Below are 15907 nucleotides of genomic sequence, written 5' to 3' on the forward strand. Positions count from 1 at the left end.
TTAGAATGAAGTTAAACAGGTAATCAGTAAAGTTTATTTTTATTGCAAGGGGAATTGAATGCAAAAGTAGGGAGGTTCTGTTTCAGTTACACAGGATTTGGCACATCCAGAATATTGTGTGCAGTATAGGTTGCCTTATTTAAGGATGGTTGTAAAATGTTTGAAGCAGTCCTCAGAATTTTTTCCATACAAACAGTTAGATTGGATGGGTGATCTTATGAGGAAAGATTTGTTTCTACGTGTTGGAGTTTAAAAAAGTAGAAGGTGACTTAGATCTTGATAGGTTGAATGTGGAGAGTGAGATAAGGGGAAAAAGATTCTGAGTCGTGACCTTTGTAATTCTTTTCCTCAAAATATGTTGGAAAGAGAATTGCTGCATGTATTTAAAGCAGTGATAAAAAGATTCTTGAGCATTGGGTGAAAAGTTATTGGGGATAGAGAGGAAGTTGGAGTAATTGGATCGGCTATGATCTTACTAATTTGTAGACCAGACTCAAGGGACCGAGTGTTACTAATTCACATGTTCATATGTACATTCCGGTGTAGAACCAGTGTCGGGTGTCAACACTAGTCTGATTAAAACCTTAATTTGAAATTTCAGGGCTGATTGAAGAAAGGGGTTTGAAATGATTAAAACATTCAGTAGTTATTTCAGATGGGAAACCAGAGCAAGGCAGCATAAAACATTTGAGGTAGGCCATTCATGAGTGAAATTAAATTATCCAGATCAACCATAATCAAATTTATGACAAACCAGCTTCAAATGTCTTAAAAAAATACAAAGATCCAGCTTCAAAGTACATCATTAAACTTCTGTACTAAAAGAACAGTAGATTGTACAAAAGTCTAAACAACAATCTACTGTTCTTTTAGTAGAGAGGTTTAATGATATGCTTTGAAGCTGGATCTATGTATTTTTAAGACTGATGTGGAGCCCCAGAGTATCAATATTGTCGTACACTCACTCAATGTAATTCTGGCAACCTTGCATCTTGAGGCGATTCACTCATCAATTCTGTTGTCTGGTGTTGCTCAGGAGCCCCGCTTTGGCATGGCAATCTCTAAAACGTTTACTGCAGTTGAAGGCTGAAGAAGTATAGGATCATGGCTTGTTTTCTTTGGTCATTTTAGCCAGCTCTGCTTTCTTTCCTTAACTCTTCTGATGTCCTTCTAACTAGTCAGAACTGGCCGTTGGTGACTGTCTCCCAGTTGTCTGTGTTAAACTATACAACTTTTGTGTTTCCTTGGAATGTATCCTTATATTGTGGTCTAGTAATTTTCACTGTAAAGAGATAATTGAGATATGAGTGAAATCCATCCATTGAACTTGGCTGAGCTGTCATTGTCATTATTTTTCTTACTAATTAGCACATACAGGCTTATCAGAATTGCAGTATTCTTCAATGGTCCAGTAGCAAAGTAAACTATCCTTTTGAAATCTGTCTTTGAGAATTCCTTAGCCACACAACAGAGGGCGCTTGATGACCAGGTCAAAACCATAGCAAAATGAATGACAATTTGGTGCATTGGTGCAAGTATGCTATTTAAGGGAGCACTTTTCAAACTCAATCAATACAATGGAGGGTGTTCATGCTTTGAAGGCAGGTGGCCTTCTCCTCAATGGCTGTGCAATGGTGATTCCTTCTGACACTGTCATGGGCAGATGCAGTTGACAAGTAGATTGGCGGAGCTGAGGTCAGGTAAGTTTTTCCCTTTTAGTTGAGGGTCAGGTCCTGTGTTCCCATATAACTGTGGAGAAGGATGCAACTGACTCCTGCAAACTTACCTATATGTTGCAACGTTTTCACATGCTCAAAAGTTGTTACGTTTCTCTCTTACCCTTGTTCTGATGAAAGATCTAAAATGGTAATGGTGTTTCTGCAGAGAGTCTGCCTGATATGTTGAGTATTCCCAACCATTTTGATTTATATTTAAGATTTTCAGCACCCATGTTATTTTGCTTTTGTTGTTTGTGATCCAGTCAGATCTAACAGTGGGTAGTTAAATAATTTTTCTGTAATATCTGCTGCAGGTTGCAGTCCCTTATGGGAGTCGAGATGAGGGTTGTACTGGGGGAACAGACAGCGTGAGAGAGAGCGCGCGTATTGATTTTAATGAGAACAGGCATAAAAGGTGGCAGTGAGGACAATGCGAGAATTTTAAAGCCTTGTAAATCTCAGAACAAGTTAATGCTGGATAGTAGAGCTTATTTCTCTGTGTTGCAGGTTTCATGTCTCAATACTGTTTGGATTTCCAAATCGAATGTGAAGCAGCGGCGTGGGCGAGCAGGCCGCTGCCAGCCAGGTACAGCCTACCATCTGTTCAGCAAAGAGAGGTTGGAGAAAATGGATGACTTTCCAATCCCAGAAATCATGCGCACTCCTCTAGAGAACATAGTGGTGCAGTCCAAAGTCCACGTTCCTGACATTACGGTTTGTGGTGGTTCACTACTTTTTGGGATTCCTTTCATCTTTCTTCTATAGGATTACAGCTGTGAAAGAAGGCCATTAACCTACAGTTGATTCAGCTATAATGTAGTAGTTCCACTCCCATGCAACGCCGCATTATAAGAAAATCGCGTAATAGCAGCACCATTTATACTATTGGAATCCCGTTAGAACCGATTCGATCTTTAAACGTTTGTGCTATAGAAACAGTATCCCCAATTCATCAATCGTGTTATAGCAAATTCGCAGTAACAAAAAATGCGTTATAACAGAATGCCCTGTATTTGTCCCTGTTGATTCAATTAAACTAAGTGCTGGAGAAACTGAGCAAGTCCAGCTGCATCTGTGTAGAGAAAGAGGTGGGCAGATAGTTTGCTGACTCTCAGTTCCCTCGCTTAATATAATCTGTTTTCTTCCCATCCCTATCCACTTCACTATGTTTTTCTTTTTCTTTTACAAATATTTGTCAATTTTCTAAGTTATTATTGGTTTTTCTTCCACTATTTCTGGCTGGGCCTTTTTATGTCTTGACCTTCTCTGTGACCAAAAAAAAGCATAAACCTTTCTTTGTACATGCAACTGAACTGTTTCTTTCTGGTTTAATCTCTGCAAATTTCAGCTTCTCCATCTCCATAAGCTGCATCAAATCAGTTGTGCCCTTGAAAGGCATTGGCCGAGTTTTTCCTCCTCGTGTTTCTTCTGTTAATTCAGGGTCTAGTTTTTGACTTACCTGTTACAAAATATTTTGAGACATTTTTCTGCAAGTAACATTTAAAATGGACAGGAAAAGTCTGGCTCCTGCGCTGGCAACCTATCTCTTGTTATGGTGTTACATCCTAAAGTTTAAACAGTTGATGGATAAGTATTTGAGGTCTTTAAATTGAGGATGTTGGTGAAGTAGATGCAATAGAACTATTTCCTCTTGTTCATTGTTTAAATAAATAAATACCCCATTCATGAGTAAAATTAGGAAGCACCTTTTCACCTGAAGACTCATGGAAATCTGAATATTATTCCAAAAGGCTGTTAGTGCTTGGACATCTGAGATTTTTAGAATTAAGATCAAAGGAATTTTGTTAAGTAAGTGGACATTGAGCAATTGGTGGTAAATGGATCTATGTCTCAGATCAGGTATGACTTAATTAAATAAAAGATATGTTTATAATGCTGTGAAGGGCCCATTCCTGTTCTTGTATCTGTAAATTATGACCCACTGACACTACCTGGCACACCTTTTCCTTAGAGAAGCTGAAACTCTTTAAGCTTAAAAAATGTTAGGCCAATTTGGGATATTTGCATTCATCAGAACTTAAAAGGTATCCAAATAACTGGAGACATACCCCAGGTTTCACTTTTCGCATATAAAATGAATTTCTCTTGGTCACATTCAGTTTCTCATCCCATCTCCTTTGAATACCTATTGTGAATTTGCTGACACTGTTTGTATTGCCACCTCATTACAGAAGTTGACAGTTGTGAGATGCAGTACCTCACACTTAGTTCAATAGTTGATTAAGTTATATCTGTCTCTCTGGAACTCTCTAATCTATCTAGCATGACTTCTCGTGAAAACATTTTATTACCTAAGAAATTCCAACAGAAAATCACAAATGTCACTGCTTTTCCACAGTAAAAAGTCCCAACTTGTTCAGGCTATTCAGAAAACTGAATGCCAATGGCTCTCCATTACATATTTTCTAGGGTCTCTGCATAATTCACCATTGGAGGGGGCCACATTTCCCCTATGCAAAGCAAAAATGAGAGGGTTTTTTTTAATTCCTGAAAGTTCTTTAAGACATTAAAATGCCCAACTAGAAGCAGTGGTAGCAAAATCAGTAGTAACTTAGGAAATAGGTAACTATTGGTAAAAGGAAAATTAAAACATGGGGAAGAGGTTGACAGTTAGAAGAGAATAAGGAGATTAGACAAGAGATGAAACCCAAAAAGAATCTGCAAAGCACTTTCTCACCCCTCTTCTGTTCTGAAGACTAACCTTGAACTGACAATGTTAACCTGGTTTGTCTCTCTCAACCAAGGACATCTGCAAGAACCAACACTTGAATTTATGTTTCTCAATTAAATCCGATGATGATCTTGGAAGATATCATGGTTGATTTTTCAGGCCATAGCATAGGAGTGCTAAACTTGAGTTCTGCTGTCACAATGCTCCTATTCTCATCTAGATTGGTTGTTTCAGTGTAGTCCACTAATCCTGTGTATAGCTCTATGGTGAAATAATTTTTACCAGTATCTCCCACCTCTGAATCAGAAGGTTCCAACTTCACATCCTGGTGTAGCACTTGAGCAAAACAGCCATGTCTGACACTGCAGTGCAGCGCTGTCATGAGATGTTAAACCGATGACTTGTCTGCAGGCTCAAGTGGACATCTAGGAATCCATGACACTATTTCAGAAAAGGTGTATGGGAGTTACCTCTATAATGTCACAAAAAATAATTGTCTAGCCATTAACACATTACTGTTTGTGGAAATTGACTTCTGTATTTCCTGAATTATAACAGTGACTAAACTTCAAAAAATGGCTGTAAGGTACTTTGAGAATGTCTGGTGTTTTGAAAAGTACTGAATAAATGCAAGTATTTTTATCTACTTGAGGAAATGTAAACAGGGTCTTTAATGTTTTTTTTCCAATTTGGTCTCTTTCCCATTCACCCGCTTTAATTTTTCAGGCTTCAGATTTTCTGTCAAAAGCAATGAATAGTCCAAATCCTAAAGCTGTCAATGAGGCTGTGCGGGTACTACAGGAGATAGGTGAGTGCAAGGAGTCTGGAAATTTACCACTGAGGAAGGGTGCTGCAAAACATGTACAAACATGTCTTGGAAAGAACTTGTATAATTAGGCCTCTACATTAATCCTTAATAGAACAGAAGACTTAATGAAATGTTAAGTCATACTGACCAGGAGCTTTGCAGATTTACTTTCCATCCTGCGCTGAGTTGGTTTTATTAATGTTGATCAGGGTTCCCACTAAAAATGCGACCCCTGTGCAGTTTTGTGCAGTACTGGATAGGACATAGCCATGCTTTCTCAACCCATTTCAGAGATCATTGAGCCTTTTACCATGAAGAATGAGAGATTCTGCTTATCTTGGCTGTGCTAATGGAAGTTGAGGATTGTACTAGAATTGGTCTCAGTATCAAGAGGAATCCCATCTGTAAAATAAAATCAGTTGAGCTCATTCATGACTTTCTAAATTAAAATTCTCCTCGCAGTGTATTAGTTAAAACATTGCCACTGCCAAGTCAGTATGTTGTCCCTAAGGTCAAACTGTGCCACCAATACAGGTCTTTCTCCTTCAGTATCACAACATGCTTGGAGTGGATTTTGTGATTGTAGTTTTCAACTACAAATTAATTCAAAAGGAATATTTTTATTAAGTGAGTGAGTAAGTGCAGTTTCATTCCTAAGCTATGCTGAACTAAAGGACTAAATTTTGATCTCTGGTCTGTCCTGAGTCTGGATCTTTGCCAGAATTGGGGTACTGAAATTGACATCAATGAAGTGCTAATGAGGCTTTCAAGAGGATTTGAATGTCAGGGGAGGACAAGTTTGGAAATTTTTCTCACATTGTAAGGTCTAGTAAGGCAAAGTTACATGTATGAGTGAAATTTAAGGCAATTAAGCTTTGTTTCAGTCAGTATGTTTCACAATAGAGAGCAGAGAAATTCTTGATTCTAATGCTGCAGATGTAAGAAGCATCAATTATCATCATCAGATCCAACACACTTCAGTAATATATGATGTTAGTAGTATTACCAAGAGAAATGCATAAGGTAAATTCAACAGTATATCTCCCTTCCTGGCTTACTGCAGGGGTACTTGATGAATATGAATCTCTCACTTCCCTCGGACAGCGTCTGGCCCACATCTCCACGGACCCCAGGCTGGCAAAGGCGATCGTCATGGCCTCCATTTTCCGCTGTCTGTCCCCCGTGTTAACAGTTGTTGCATGCCTGACTCGAGATCCATTTATGAACAGTTTGCTGAACAGGTCTGAAGTTATGAAGGTAGGAAAAGAGATCAAATGATGATGCAAATGTATCTGAGCGTATCTTTTATTATTTTCTTGTTATTGTGATGTGGAATGTAGTAGATCATTGTATTTCCTTGATTGTGATGGTGTATAGGTATGAACTGATGTTAGAGGTACTGAGGGAGCTGATGAAGGAATGATTTTTTTTCCACTCTTCTTGATCTCCACTGTTTTATATGCCCCACCTTTCATTTATCATGGCTAATTCAGCTAGCCTATCATCCCTGGACACTGCAGACAATTTAGCAAGGCCAGTCCATTTAACCTGCTCATCTTTGGACCATGGGAGGAAACTAGAGCATCCAGCAGAAACACGCTAAGACCCGGGGAGAATGTGCAAACTCCACATAGACAGTGGCCCAAGCTAGAATTGAATCTGGGTCTTTGGCACTGTGAAGCAGCGGTGCTAACCACTGATCCATTATGCCACCCACCCCTCACCTCTTTTATGGCCCTCTTTAATAAAAAAAAAACTATATGCCCAAGCTCCGCCATTCAATGAGATCATTGCTGATCTGATAATCCTCACTTCCACTTTCCTGTCTTTTCCTCCACGGTTACTGATTCTGTTGATGAAAAATTTATCTGTGTTAGCAATGATCCAGCCTGTACAGCCCTCTGTGATAAAGAATTCCACATATTCACTACTCCCAAGAGAAGAAATTCCTCATCTTTTTCTTAAATGGATAATGCCTTATTCTAAGATTATGCCCTCTGTACCTAGATTCTTCCACATGAGGAAACAACCTTTCCGCAACTACCCTCTCATACCACCATCTAAGAATCTTGTATCCTTCAATAAGGTTGGCTCTCATTATTTTAAACTCCCAATAAGTACAGCCTCAATCTGTCCTAATAAGAAAATCCCTCCATCCCTGGGGTCAACATAGTGAAGCTTCTCAAGACTGCCTCGAATGTCAGTACATTTTGTCTTGGGTAAGGAGACTAAAATTGTGCAGGGTAGTCTTGGTGTGGTTTGATTAATTCTCAGTATAGTTTTGGCAATGTTTTCCTATTTTTATACTTCATTCACTTTGAACTAAACGCCAACATTCCATCTGCCTTTCCTATTACCTCTTGAATTTAGATGTAAGCTTTTGCGATTTACACATGACTTCTTCAAATCCCTCTGTGCAGTAGCTTTTTTCAGTCTCTCTCCATTTAAATAATATTTAACTTTTCAAATCTTGCTCACATTTACCCACATATGTTCCATCTGCCTGGTTTATGACCACTCACTTAATTTGTCTTTACCCGCCTTTGTCAACCTTATCACTTGCATCCCACCAATTTTTGTGTCATTGCAAACTTGGCTACAAGACATTCACTTCCTTCATCCAGTCAAGTATTTATTCTAACACTGTTGTAAACCAAAGTGGAAATAAACCCAGTTTTTTCAGCCTTTCCTCATAAGATAACCCACTTATTGTAGGTATTAATCAAGTAATCTTGTGTTAACCTCATGCTAATCTCCTTGCTGTCTTAGGCCTGCTGTGTGGTCCAGTAGAGCTCAATGCAAGCTGGAAGAATAGCACCTAATTTTCTCCTTAGGCACTTTACAGTCTCAGGACTCAACATTAAGCTCAGGAACTTCTGAGTTTGACTGCACTCCATTATTTGGTTCCTGTTCTCCCCCCACCCCACTGATTTTACATGGTGTTACTTTCAGCAAAACCAATTTATTTTCAATTATTCAAACCTTCAGCATCAACTTTGTAACAGTATCTATTCTCCACTAACATTAGCACTCCTTATGTCTTTTGCTCTGGATATGTTTACTACCTGCTTTGTTTGTTCCTCCTCCCCATTCATCAATAGTAGTAAAATCATTATTTTCTAGTCCTGTTCCATTCTGACAAAGTTATATCAGACTTCATGTTAACTTTGTTCTTCTCCCCTCTGTTACTGCCAGACTTGCTCAGTTTCTTCAGTAGTTTGTTTTTATTTCAGATTTCAAGCATCCACAGTACTTGAATATAAAAACAATCAAGTAAACCTCCTTTAAACAGCCTTCAGTGCACACAACACACACAATATTGGTGTATGTTTATGTGTGAGGTGTACACATATGTTTATGCTTATGGCATATGTGTGTATTTGTGCATCTGGTTTCTGTGTGTAGGTCTGAGGGTATTCCCACTAACTCATCTGAGTCAATGTTTCATGTCATAGCACTGCAGAACTCCTTCAACCTGAGATTCAATGAGTTGTCATTCCAGGAGTAGTCAACTCTATCCAGAAATTCATAAGATCTGGACCTGTGGTAGTAGTTAAGAAATTAAGTCGGACTCCAATTTCAGTTTGTACAATGAAACTAGGATACGCTCTCCGCTAAGTCTGTTTACTAATACTTTATCTTTCATTGAACTCTCTGGAAAGAAATTAAATCTTCCTTCAGCAAAAGAGTTTGAGTGACTCCTGTATACTTTAATATAGTTAGGGGTTTAGCTGCATTGTTTTAAAACAAATTGAGAGATGTTCCTTGTAGTATTTGCCTCTGATTTCCCGGATGTGGTTAAAGCTTTAATTTGATCAATTATATTTTCCTGTTGAGGTCCCTTTTCAGACTCTGATATGAACCACAATAAGTCCCATTGGCTTCTCTTGAAACTTAAAGTATTCGAAACAAAGATACCTTACTTTATTACAGTGGAAAAACTTAAGCCTTTGATTTTCACTTTCCTTTCTCTGCTCTGGCTACTGCCTTTCAATCTCCCAAACTGTACCCTTTTTTTGGGGGTGATGGGATAAAGGTTTAATTTTATGGATCACCTTATAATTGTCAGCCTTTACTATTGTGTGTCTGGCAGTTGCAACCCTCTGATCTTCAACAAGGCTTTTTATTTCAAAATATAAGTTTTTAAATTCTCCTAAGTGAATGATCAGCTTGAGAAGAGGGTGTTGGGTTGGGCTATCATTAGCATGGAAATGCACCGAGAACAGTTAATTGTCAATTTTAATTCTCATAAAAGGCAAATAGATTCTGATTGGTCATGGTGTTGTAATGGGGATGCAAAGAGGTTGGCAATTTCAGTGATCCTTTTTAAATGGAAAAGAGTTATTGATGGATGAATTCATTTTGTCTACGTAAAATAGAGTCCTGTGTGTTGAGATAGGTGGTTTCTAGCCTATGCAAATTTATCACACTGCAAACCCAAGTGAGAGTTATGAAACTGCTGTCTGACAACCAACCAGTTATTACCCCATATAACAGCGATCCTACTTTGCATAATTGCTTATTATGCAGAACCTTGACGAATATCTTCTGCAAATGTAAGTTCAGAATGTCAACATGCTTCCACAGTGTATGTTACTCATAGAAACTAGGAGCAAGAGTAGGCCTTTCAGCTCTGTGAGCCTGTTCCGCCATTCAGTATGATCGTAGCTGATTCTGTATCTCAGTATCATATTTGTGTTTCCTTCCCATACTCCTTGAAGACCTTTAAAATCTAAAAAAAAAAGTTGCCTATCTCTTGAATATATTCAGTGACCTATCCTCCACAACCTTCTGTGGTTAAGAATTCCACAGGTTCACTACTCTTTGAATAAATAGGTTTTTCTTCATCGCTGTGTCCCACAGTTCTCGACTCCCCAACCAGAGAAAATGTCCCTATATCAGTTCTGAAGAAGGGTTACTGGACTTGTAAAGTCATAGAGATGTACAGCATGGAAACAGATCCTTCTATCCAACCTGTCCATGCCGACCAGATATCCCAACCCAATCTAGTCCCACCTGCCAGCACCCGGCCCATATCCTTCCAAACCCTTCCTATTCATATACCCATCCAAATGCCTCTTAAATGTTGCAATTGTACCAGCCTCCACCACTACCTCTGGCAGCTCATTCCATACACGTACCATCCTCTGCGTGAAAAAGTTGCCCCTTATGTCTCTTTCATATCTTTCCCCTCTCACCCTAAACCTATGCCCTCTAGTTCTGGACTCCCCGACCCCAGGGAAAAGACTTTGTCTATTTATCCTATACATGCCCCTCATAATTTTGTAAACCTTTATGAAGTCATCCCTCAGCCTCCGATGCTCCAGGGAAAACAGGCAGAGGGCAGGGTGGAGTTGGGGGTGTGGGTGGAGGATGTTGCCTTGTTGGTAAGAAATGAAAAGAAATCGAGAGCGAGAAATGTTATTGAGTTAGAAGGTGGAGAATCTGTGTGGATAGAGTTGAGGAACCTCATAAGAAAAAGCGACCCCGATGGAAGTTGTGTGCAGACCTCCGAGAATTCAGGATGTGGGGAAGAATGGCACTATTACCATAATTGTGGGGCATTTCAGTACGCAGATGGATTGTAAAAATTAGATTAGTAGCGGACCTCAACACAAAGAATTCATAGAATTCTGGTATGGTGGCCCAGTGATTAGCACTGCTGTCTCACAGCACAAGTGACCTAGGTTTGATCCCAGCTTCGGGCAACTGTCTGTGTGGAATTTGCTAATTCTCCCTGTGTCTGCGTGTGTTTCCTACCACAGTCCAAAGATGTGTAGGTTAGGTGAATTGGCATGTTAAATTCACCAAAATGTTCAGGGACATGTTGGTTATTTCTATTAGTCAGAGAAAATGTCAAGTTCTAGGGTAGGGGAATGAGTCTAGGTGAGATGTTCTTCAGAGAGTTGGTGTGGACTTGTTGGGCCAAATGACCTGTTCCAACACTGTAGGGATTCTGTCAATTCATGGAATGTATCAGATTGTGGTAGGTTGTGGTAGAATCTACTAGGAACAGGCAATTCTGGATTTGGTGATTTGTAATGGGGCAGATGTGATTAGGAGCTTAAGGTGAAGAACTCCACGGGGCAGTGACCATAATTTGATAGAACCACAAGTATTCACGTTATACGTTGGTGATCTAGACAAAGGAATTGAGGGCACTGTTGCTAAATTTGTAAATTACATAGATAAGTGGAGGACCAAGTAGTGTTAAGGAAGCAGAGGCTGCAGAAGGACTTGGACAGGCTGAGAGTGGAAAACGAAGTGGCAGATGGACGACAATGTGGGGCAATGTGTCAGGTGTCAGGTTATGCACTTGGATAGTAAAAATAGAGGCAAGACTGTTTTCTAAATGTGGAAAGGTTTCAGAAATCTGAAGCACAAGGGGATTTTGGAGTCCTAATTCAGGATTCTATTAATGTTAACATTTAGGTTCACTTGGCAGTTTGAAAGGCAAATACAGTGTTGGCATTCCTTTCAAGAGGACTAGAATGCAAGGACTTATTGTTGAGGCTCTATATAAGGCTCTGGTCAGACTACATTTGAATTATTGTTAATGGTTTTGGGTCTTGTATCTAAGGAATGGTATGCTTGCATTGGAGTGTCCAGAGGAGTCATCTCAGGAATGAAGGGCATGTCATATGAGGAGTGATTGTGGATTGAATTTGGGTTGATTGAAACGTAAAGAATACTGAGAGGCCTGCATCGAGTGAATATGAAGAAGATGTATCTACTAGTAGGAAACTTGGACCTAAGGACACATTCCCAGAATGAAGGGATGACCCTTCAGAACTGAGATGAGGAAGAGTTTCTTCAACCTGAAGGTAGTTAATTTGTGGAATTCATTACAGAGGACTGTGGAGGTCAAGTCATTGAGTGTGTTTAAGGTAGAGCTATGTTCTTGATTGATAAGGTGGTCATCCCAGAATTATCCCAACTTCTCTAATCTTTGCAAGTCCCTGTACAAATCCAGATTCTGCCTTGTTCTTTAGGCAAAAGCATGTCTGAGTGGGGACAGCCGAAGTGATCATGTGGCTTTTATTAAAGCTGTTGAAGGCTGGAAGAAAGTCCTGCAGGAGAGGGATGCGGACTGCAAGAAAGAGTACCTTGAAGAGAACATGCTATACGCCCCCAGCCTCCGCTTCATTCACGGTAGGTTGAACAGCCACAAGTATACATGTTAGAGTTGACCAATTAGTTTCCTATGAGCAGAAGAGCTGGAGTAGACCATTTGTGCCTTTTCCCATTCAGTAAGATCATGGCTCATCTGCTACCTCAGCTCAAGCTTTTACACTATCTGCTTATCCCTTAATTCATTTAGCACCGAAAAATCTATTTAACGTCTATCTTGATTTTACCCAATGATTGAAGAACTATGGCTTTCTGAGTTAGGGAAGTCACAAGATTTGTAATGCTTTAAGTAATTATTTTGCCTCATCTCCAACCTAAAAGATTGACCCCCTTTTTCTAAACTGTGACCACTGCTCTACATTTCCCAGTCAGAGAACATTTTCTGAGCTTCCAATCTGACAAAAACCTTAAGACTTGTATAAAATTCATTTCAGTTATCTGTCTTTCTTTCTAAACTACAAGAAATATGGAACTAGTCAACACATTTCTGCTCAGGCCACAATCTCCTCATCTCACGATTAGTCTAATGAATCTATTGCATTACTTCTGGGGCAAGTATATCCTTCCTTGCATGAGGACACCAAATTGCTTGCATTATTCCAGGTGTAGTCTGAATAATAACTGGTGAGCATTTTTAATCAACCTGTTCAAATATACCATGACACACCTTGGAACATGTGGGATCCGAGCTACAGTCTTCTAGTTTAGAGGTCGAGACACTGCCACTATGCAGCAAGAATCCTTCCATCAAAACCTAAATAATTGCAATTAGCCTCTTTATCTTTAAGCTCCAACACTGACAACAAAACCTCATATACTGTTTCACTTCCTAATTGTCTGATATACCTGGATATGAATTTTCTGAGATTGGTGTGCAAGAACACCTAGGTCTCGTCTCATTGGAAACGTTTCCTTGTTTCTTGTCATTCAAAACATACTAAGTGGATAATTGTATTCCATCTGCTATATTCTTGCGTATTCACTGAACCTGTCCAAATCTCATTGTCACCTCTTGGTATCAATGTCACCAATTACTTGCCCATCTAACTTGATATTATCAGCAAACTTGAATATTTACACTCAGCCCCCTCATTCAAATCTTCAGTATAATTTGTAAATATCTGAGGCCTAACTACTGATCTTTCCAGTCCCTAGAATATTGCAAATATTGTAGTCTGACAACTCCTGAAAATGGCTCATTTAATCCTACCTGAAAATTCCTGATGAAGGGCGTATACTTGAAACGTTGATTCTCCTGCTCCTTGGATGCTGCCTGACCTGCTGTGCTTTTCCAGCACCACACTTTTGACTCTGATCTCCAACATCTGCAGTCCTCACTTTCTCCAAACTGAAAATGGCTCATTCATTTCTAGTGTTTTATATCCATTAACCTCAATGCATACTAATTTGTTATATTCAATCCTTAATTTTGTACAATGATCTTTGAAACTTTATTAATTTACAAGGATGTTGCCAGGGTTGGAGGATTTGAGCTATAGGGAGAGGCTGAATAGGCTGGGGCTGTTTTCCCTGGAGTGTCGCAAGTTAAGGGGTGACCTTAGAGGTTTGTAAAATCATGAGGTGCATGGATAGGATAAATAGACAAAGTCTTTTCACTGGGTTGGGGGAAGTCCAGAACTAGAGGGCATAGGTTTAGGGTGAGAGGGCAAGATATAAAAGAGACCCAAGGGGCAACTTTTTCACTCAGAGAGTGGTACGTGTATGGAATGAACTACTAGAGGAAGTGGTGGAGGCTTAGTAGAATCGCAGCATTTAAAAGGCATCTGTTTGGTTATATGAATGGGAAGGGTTTGGAGGAATATGGCCCGGGTGCTGGCAGGTGGGACTAGACTGGGGGGATATCTGGTCAGCATGGACTAGTTGGACTGAAGGGTCTGTTTCCGTGCTGTACATCTTTCTGACTCTATGACTCTATAAATACTTTCATGAAATTCAACACTGGTTCCCCTTATCTATCCAACCAGTTACATCATTAACAGGTTTATCAAACATGTTCTTAAATCTGCAATGACTCTGTTTAATCATATTATGATTTTCTAAGTTCTCTGTTGCCACATCTATAACAATAGATTATGGCATTTTTCTTATAGGCTGCTCACCCTATTTGCTACCTGTTTGCTCTCTTCCTTCTTTCTTAAATAATGGGCTCAAGTCTGCCACCTTCCAATCCTTGTGAGCTGTTCTAGAATCTATGGAGTCATGAACATTAAAAAAAGATTTTAGTATAGCTCCACCAGGCCTTATTGTGATTACATCTGGAGTACTGGAAACAATTTTGTTGGCCGTATTTGAAAAAGGATTTAATTTCATTCAAAGCAGTTGAGAAAAGGTTCGGTTGACTCATTCTTGGGGTGAAAGGTTGAACAAATTGAGCTTTTACTCGTTGGAGTTTAGAAAAATGATGAATGGTGATCTTATTGAAACATATAAAATCTTGAGAGAACTTTACAAAGAAGATTCTTCCTCTGACTTCGGTGGTTGGTAAGTTGTTGTAGGTGATTCTGAAATATAGAATTTGTATGTATTTGAAGAGGAAAGGAATATTCAGGGATAGTCAGCATGGTTTTGTGCAAGGAAAATCTTGTCTCACAAGGATTGATGAGAGGAGAGATGTAAACGATGTTTACGTGGTCTTTAGTAAAACCTTTGACAAGGATCTGCATGGTATATTGATTAATAAAGTGAAATCACATGGGATTCAGGGTGAGCTCACCAATTGGATACAAAATTGACTTGATGGCAAAAGACAGAGTGGTGGTGAAGGTTGTTTTTGGACCGGAGGTGTGTTAGTAGCAGTGTTCCACAGGGATCAGTGCTGGGTCTAGTTTTGTTTGTCATTAAATAAATGCTTTAGATGGGAATATAGAAGGCATGGTTAATAAGTTTGATGATGACACCAAAATTGGTATTATGGTGGACAATAAAGAAGGTTATCTAAGATTACAAAGAGATCTTGATTGATTGGATTAATGGGCTTAAGGAGTGGCTATTTGGATGAGTTTAACTTGGATGAATGTGAGGTATTGCATTTTGGTAAAACAAACAAGGGCAGGGCTTAGACAACTAAAAGTAAAGCCTTGAGTAGTATTGCAGAACAGAGTGACCTAGTGGTTTAGGTACATAATTCTTTGAAGTTTGCGTCACATGTAGGCAGGGTATTTAAGAAGGCATTTAGCACGCTTGCCTTCATTGCTCAGACTGTTGAGTATAAGAATTTGGATGCTATGTTGAGGTTGTACAAGACCTTGGTGAGGCCTCTTCTGGAGTACTGTATCCAGTTCTGGTCACCATACGAATTATACTGTCAAGCTAGAATGGGTTCATGAAAGATTTACCAGGATGTTGCTGGGAATGAAAGGTTTGGGTTATAGGGAGAAGATGGATAGTCTGGGATTTTATTCATTTGGAATGTAGGAAGTTGAGGGGTGACCTTATGGAGTTTTTAAAAATCATGAGAGGTAGATAAGGTGAATAGCAGGTGTCTTTTCAGGACTAGGGGGCATATTTTTAAGGTGAGATGAGAAAGATTTAAAAAAC

The 15907-nt window shown here is 39.3% G+C and overlaps 1 protein-coding gene across 1 annotated transcript in view; it reads left to right on the forward strand.

Moving 5' to 3' along the window:
• dhx30 (DEAH (Asp-Glu-Ala-His) box helicase 30) overlaps positions 1-15907 on the forward strand; it is an 87379-nt gene that overhangs the window by 50756 nt on the left and 20716 nt on the right. Inside the window, exons 12-15 of the mRNA XM_060824438.1 lie at positions 2226-2432; positions 5137-5218; positions 6282-6475; positions 12211-12370. Coding sequence (XP_060680421.1) covers positions 2226-2432; positions 5137-5218; positions 6282-6475; positions 12211-12370 — 643 coding nt within the window. The remainder of the gene's footprint in view (positions 1-2225; positions 2433-5136; positions 5219-6281; positions 6476-12210; positions 12371-15907) is intronic.

This window comes from Hemiscyllium ocellatum, chromosome 4 (assembly GCF_020745735.1).
Source record: "Hemiscyllium ocellatum isolate sHemOce1 chromosome 4, sHemOce1.pat.X.cur, whole genome shotgun sequence".
NCBI lineage: Eukaryota > Metazoa > Chordata > Chondrichthyes > Orectolobiformes > Hemiscylliidae > Hemiscyllium > Hemiscyllium ocellatum.